Consider the following 6611-nt stretch of genomic DNA (forward strand, 5'->3'; position numbering starts at 1 on the left):
TTATTAAGGAAAAATTATTTTAACGTGGTTCTATGGTATAAAACTCACAAAAAGTAAAATTTTAATTACTTGTAATTATGTAATTGTGAGCTAAATAGTGAACTTTTAAGTTCATACATTTGAACTTTTATCAATTAATTTATAGTAATAAAAAGACACATGATGTGTTTTGGCAGCAGTTGAGGAAGAAACTGGCAACAGCAGTAGCAGCAGGATGGGGGGACACCACGTCCACCCACCCACAGTGACAGCAGAGGTGGCATCCTGAGAAGAGGCAGGCAGTGAGAGACTGCCGCAGCTGGAATGACCAGAGAACCATCAGCAGGGCAGGGCAGCTGTGGGCATGAACCATCTAGATCCCCAAGGAAGGGCAAAAATGGCGTGGGGGAGGTTTTAGATCCAACAACACTAGGAGCAAATCCTCCTCCCGTGGCTAACCCTTTTCTTAACATCTCAGACTTACTTTTTTTTTCTTTCAGAGACAGGGTCTTGCTATGTTACCAGGCTGGAGTATAGGAGCTATTCACAGGCATGATCACAGTGTACACAAGCCTTGAACTCCTAGGCTCAAGTGACTCTCCTGCCTCACCCTACTGAGTAGTTGGAGCTATAGGTATATGACACCATGCCTGGCTAGATTTTTTTCCCCCCACTGGAATAAAACCTTCAGGATTAGTTTCAGATAAATTTATGAGTGGTAAACTGAATCCTTCCTTGCTTGTTTAAAAATGTTTTAGGCCAGACGTTCTTCGCCGAGAGTCGTCGGGGTTTCCTGCTTCAACAGTGCTTGGACGGAACCCAGCCCTCGTCCCCCATCCCGGCCGGCCGCCCATAGCCAGGCCTCCGTCACCTCACCGCGCCCTTGGACCGCCCAAAGGCCCCCGCCGCCGCCCCTGCGCCGTGCAGCCACCGCCGCCGCCGCCACCGCCACTGCCACCGCCTGTCCTTAGCCTCTGCCATGACGACCGCGTCCGTCTCGCAGGTGCGCAGGAGCTAACACCAAGACTCAGAGGTCGCCATCAACCGCCAGATCAGCCTGGAGCTCTGCGCCTCCAACATTTACCTGTCCATGTCTTGCTACTTCGACCGCGATGACGTGGCCTTGAAGAACTTTGCCAAATACTTTCTTCACCAATCTCATGAGGAGAGGGAACATGCCGAGAAACTGATGAAGCTGCAGAACAACTAGATGGCGGAATCTTCCTTCAGGATATCAAGAAACCAGACTGTGAAGACTGGGGTGGGAGAGCGGGCTGAATGCGACGGAGTGTGCATTACATTTGGAAAAAAATGTGAATCAGTCACTACTGCAACTGCACAAACTGGCCACTGATAAAAATGACCCCCATTTGTGTGACTTCATTGAGACACATTACCTGAATGAGCAGGTGAAAGCCATCAAAAAAATTAGGTGACCACGTGACCAACTTGCGCAAGATAGGAGCACCCGAGTCTCGCTTGGCAGAGTATCTCTTTGACAAGCACACCCCTGGATACAGTGATAATGAAAGCTAAGCCTCAGGCTAATTTCCCCATAGCCATGGGGTGACTTCCTTGGTCACCAAGGCAGTGCATGCATGTTGGGGTATCCTTTACCTTTTCTGTAAGTTGTACCAAAACGTCCACTTAAGTTCTTTGATTTGTACCATTCCTTCAAATAAAGAAATTTGGTATCCCCTCCAAAAAAAAATTTTTTTTAGGCTGGGCGCGATGTCTCACGTCTGTAGTCCCAGCACTTTGGGAGGCCAAGGTGGGCGGATCACCTGAGGTCAGGAGTTCAAGACCAGCCTGGCCAACATGACAAAACCCCACCTCCACTAAAAATACAAAAATTAGCTGGGCATGGTGGTGGGCACCTGTAATCTCAGCTACTCAAGAGCCTCTCCTGCCTCAGCCCACCTGCCTCGGCCTCCCAAAGTGTTGGGATTACAGGCGTGAGCCACTGTGCCCAGCTGGAAGACAGGGTTTTTAATGGCAGGGGTACCTTTTAGGAAAGTGGAAGTTACAGACAAAATCATAAATCAATACATGGAGGTTATAATTGGTTTGGCCCAAAAAGGTGGTTACCTCGAAGCAGGGGCTTACAAGTCATAGGTAGATTCAGAGCTTTGCAATGGATAAAATAGGGCTTTGTCTAAAAACCTGGGGTCAGCAGAAAGGAATGTTAAGGTTTGGCCTGTGGGCATGATTCTCTCTAGGCCCCTCAGGAAGAAATTTAGAACAAAGAATCGTGGTTAGAGTTAGTCCTGTTTCCCCTTATCTGAGGTCCACGTGACAGTGGTTGGCATTTTCATCTGGTATGGATCTGTGTTTCTAAAACATTCAAATGTCAAGATGTTATCTTTCATTTCTGTAGGGAACCAAACCTTTTTTCCTTATTCCAGGCTGCTCAATTCACTGTTACGAGGCTAGCTAGGTACCTGGAATTTCCCTTGAAGAGACTCAAGATTTTTCCTTTATTACTATGCATGGGAAGATCCAAGTAGGCCCTTAAGAGGGGTCCCTGTTATGTCTCTACTGGATGCTTATGCACAGTATCACATCATTTAGCTTGGAATAAACCTAGCAGGGAGATAACATAGCTGTCCTGAAACATCAGCAAAGGAGTTAGACCTCTGGTTGAATGTTAGAACTAGGATTATTTAGAGACAGATTTTCCCCTCAGGTAAAGGAGGAAAAAAAACACTCTCAAAAACTTGTCCAAACATAAAAGTTCTATCTTGAGTTCTCTTTATAAAGGCATTTCAAGCTATGCTATACAGACAAATGAAATATATGGTATGGATATTAAAAAGCTGAGAGTGTATCAAAGCTTGAACTTTATTTCAAAATGGCATATTTTGGGTGAAAGTATAAAAAAGGGCATAGTTATATTTTGGTTAAAGTGAAAAAAATTAGGTAAAGTTTATTTAAGTAGACTGATGATTTTTGAAAATATACCATTAAGCATGTATTTCAGTGTCAAAAACCTCAAGTCAAATCTTACAATGTATTTCAAAAGGAAAGCTAAAATTCATTCACTGTGGTTAAACTGCATTTCATAAAATATCTGTTGAAATAAACTTCATTAAAACATAATTATACAGATATTTTAATTGTATATGTATCAGGTACACAGACTAAAAGTCCTACTCTCTACAACGTGAGAAATCAATACATAGAAAAAGAGATATACAAATGGAATGAACATAAAAATGACTAAGCATGTGATCTTCACATTCATATAATTTTTAAACTAATCTTTCACAACTGAAAAGTCACTTAATTGAAATTGTAGAGTTGATAGATATGTGCCATATAATTATTAGTTTGGAACCTTACAAAACAACTTTAGTAGTGTTATTTATGTGTGGAGAGAAAACTGTGTATGTAACTATCATGTTTCAGGGGACATGACTTAACAGTGAAGTTTTTATGTTATAGGGAACAAAACAAGTATTAGTATCAGGTATTTTAGAAAGCTGTCTAAACTAGAATGACATTTATTCAGTATGATATATTCTTTCCCTAAGTCCATTCTAATTGCTTAAAATCTATCAAGTGAAGTTACAGAAGTTAAACCACTAAATCTGGCATCTTTCCTTTCTCACACAAAGTATCTTCTCTTAGAAATGGGATATTTAATTAAGTATCCTTCTTGGTGACCCCAATTATAATCTAAAGAGGCCACGAGACCACAGACTACTACTGACAAAAAGTGACAGTACAGACACTTTTCATCAATCAACATGCAGTCCAAGGGACACAAGAGAACACAAGTCTGGGTAACATGAATTTGGTAAAGCAAGCTAAACCTCCTGTGTCTTAGTACTCCAAGTGAGTCATTCTATACAATTTTTGATTAATCCAAGAAAGGCCAAAAGAAAAAAAAAAATAGCATTCTGTTTAAAGGCAGAGGTACATCATCACTTTTAAAAACATGTCAAGGCAAACATACACATTTTACCTAGAATACCTCATTTGCTAGTGATGCATCATTACTGTACTTATACTTAGTAAAGCAAACAGGGTAGTATTATAAACTGTTTATATTCAAGGAACATAGTAAACTAGCTGACAAAATTTACCTATCTGAAAGAAAAAAAATAGTCGGTTGAGATTGACAAGGTAGGATTAGCTTTCCAATGCAGAACAGGACAACTCTTGCCATAACATGAATGTTAATAAAGGAGTTCACTGCCGTGAATACTTAGGATACATAGGTACAAGGCCAACTCCAGACCTAAGGGCAATATAAAGCTACTCAAAACAAAATACCCCACACATAATAAAAACCCCGTTCCCTATCAGAGCTTTATTTCTGTTATGGTGTATCAGCCTCATAGTACACTCGGCACAGTGCTGCATTAGGGCGGCATACAAAAGCATCGGTTTCTCTTCCCAACTCCGTTAGCTGTTCCAATGAAGACACACAAGGATAATGATCTTTTAACATATCTGGCAATTTAGAAGTTTTCTCTTGAAGACGTCGAGAACGTCTCACTGGTGTTAAAAACTTCAGCTCTTTAAATGCGGAATTTGTTTCATCAAACTGCACCTTCTTTTTCACACTGAAAATTAAAACAACATTCCCAGAGTTCAAAAACATGTTAACATTTTTACTCTGTACTTTCATGATATGTACCATACTATATAGCTTGTATAACCATGTAAAAGCATGTAATTGTCTTTTAGAGAGGTACTATAAGCTCACTGAGGTGAGAAACTTACCCTTTTCTCAATTTGTCATTACAACTTGTACACAGTAGATACCTGAGTATCTGTAGAACTGGCTAATTCCTGAATGCCAAAACCTACTCTTATTAATAACACACAGATTCGCACTTTGGGAGGCCGAGACGGGCGGATCACGAAGTCAGGAGATCGAGACCATCCTGGCTAACATGGTGAAACCCCGTCTCTACTAAAAATACAAAAAACTAGCCGGGCGAGGTGGCGGGCGCCTGTAGTTCCAGCTACTCGGGAGGCTGAGGCAGGAGAATGGCGGGAACCCGGGAGGCGGAGCGTGCAGTGAGCTGAGATCCGGCCACTGCACTCCAGCCTGGGCGACAGAGCGAGACTCCATCTCAAAAAAAAAAAAAAAAAAAAACCCCACACAGATTCAAGTAAAATCAAAAAAAAAGTTTTCTTTTTCAAAATGGCAATAGTTAGGGAAAGTAAATACAGTATTTAAGAGGTGAAATGTTCTCATGACATTCTAGTTGTTTAAAAACTTTTCTGTTTTCTTTTTTGTTCTGAGACAGGGTCTTGCTCTGTCATCCAGGCTGGAGTGCAGTGGTGTGATCCTGGCTCACTGCAACCTCTGCCTCCTGGGATCAAGTGATCCTCCCACCTCAGCCTCCCAGGTAGCTGGGCCTACAGGCACACACCACCTTGCCCAGCCAATTTTTTTGTATTTTTTTGTAGAGATGGGGATTTGCCATGTTGCCCAGGATAGTCTTGAACTCCTGGGCTCAAGTGATCTGTCTGCCTCGGCCTCCCAAAGCGCTGATATTACAGGCGTGAGATACCATGACTGGCCTGAAAACATTTCCATATTAATACATGGTAGCTGTAATCTGAAGCTATCTCAAAGATTTTTAAATGCCATATTTATTATCCCCAAGCATGAAAACAAATCATAGTACATTTTAAAAGTTTACCTTTGCAAGTATGGCGTACTAGACACATTATATTTAATTAAGCAACTGGTCCTCGTTTCTGTATTGGGGGTTTTAACATCATGGGTTGGATCTTTTGTTTTGTTCTCTTGCTCTTTTTCACAATCTTGAAATAGCAAATTTCTATGATGTTTACTCTCCATTTCCAGTTTTTCTGGATCTACATCAACACCTTTATCTTCAATACTGACTTCTTTGACTTCTTCCTTGGTTGCACAAGCCTTCTCCATATTTTCTCCTACAGAAAATACATTTATAGATTAAGCTTTTGGCTGAATTTTAAGAACAAAATCAGAAGACATTAAAGGTGTTCCTAGTTGGCCAAATTTTCAAAATAAAAGAACACAATTGCCATCTCTGAACCATTCCTCTTCCTCAGCAAATACTGCTGCCAACTATATAACAAGTAATAATATAAAATGAAATAAATGCTATATATGAAATAAGAACAAAGGATTCTTAAAACCCACAAAAAGAAACAACTAACTTTGCTTGTGCTATAGGGAGACGGTTAGGGAATGGGACAAGCGACATTTAGGCTGGGTCTTAAAAATGAGTACTTGACCGAGACCAAGGAAGACAACCTTCATATGGCACATAAAAGAAAACAATCTATTAACATAACGTTAAAGAGCCAGTGTGTGTAGAATATAGGGTAAGGAGCAAGGTTAGGAGTGGGAGCAGGAGGTATTGAGCTTAGATAGGTAAGCAAGAACTAGATTTTAATGAGCTTTATATGAAAGAAGTTTGGTAAAAACAATTCACCAGAGACAGATATAATTAAATTTGGTCAATGTAAAGGACTGTCTAGAATGGTAGAGAATGAAAAGTAACAATCTGTGATGGCAAGATGACAAGGTTGTTGTAATAGCCTAAGTAAGGAAGAGGTCGGACAGGAAGGAAAGGTCCAATCTGAGAAATATTTCTGAGAACATTCTTTTTTTTTTTTTT

At 40.6% G+C, this 6611-nt stretch overlaps 1 protein-coding gene and 1 pseudogene across 1 annotated transcript; one reads left to right on the plus strand and one right to left on the minus strand.

Annotated features, from left to right (window-relative positions):
- Positions 1-737: 737 nt before the first annotated feature.
- On the plus strand, positions 738-1527 carry LOC113223527 (annotated as a pseudogene).
- A 1279-nt stretch (positions 1528-2806) lies between these two features.
- LOC113223528 (cytoskeleton-associated protein 2-like) lies at positions 2807-6190 on the minus strand. The gene is made up of 2 exons (XM_026452950.1): positions 5643-6190; positions 2807-4550 (listed from the first exon to the last, which is right to left on the minus strand). The coding sequence occupies exons 1-2, from the start codon at positions 5888-5890 to the stop codon at positions 4304-4306; spliced, it is 495 nt and encodes a 164-aa protein (XP_026308735.1). The 5' UTR covers positions 5891-6190; the 3' UTR covers positions 2807-4303.
- Positions 6191-6611: the final 421 nt, after the last annotated feature.

Source organism: Piliocolobus tephrosceles, unplaced genomic scaffold (genome assembly GCF_002776525.5).
Source record: "Piliocolobus tephrosceles isolate RC106 unplaced genomic scaffold, ASM277652v3 unscaffolded_41706, whole genome shotgun sequence".
Taxonomy (NCBI): Eukaryota; Metazoa; Chordata; class Mammalia; order Primates; family Cercopithecidae; genus Piliocolobus; species Piliocolobus tephrosceles.

Excerpts from the sequence above, each read along its gene's own strand:
- LOC113223528 (XM_026452950.1), bottom strand. The coding sequence starts at position 5,890 with ATGGAGAAGGCTTGTGCAACCAAGGAAGAAGTCAAAGAAGTCAGTATT. Across the intron at positions 4,551-5,642 it reads AGTACGCCATACTTGCAAAG|TGTGAAAAAGAAGGTGCAGT; the intron begins GTAAACTTTTAA and ends TTTAATTTTCAG.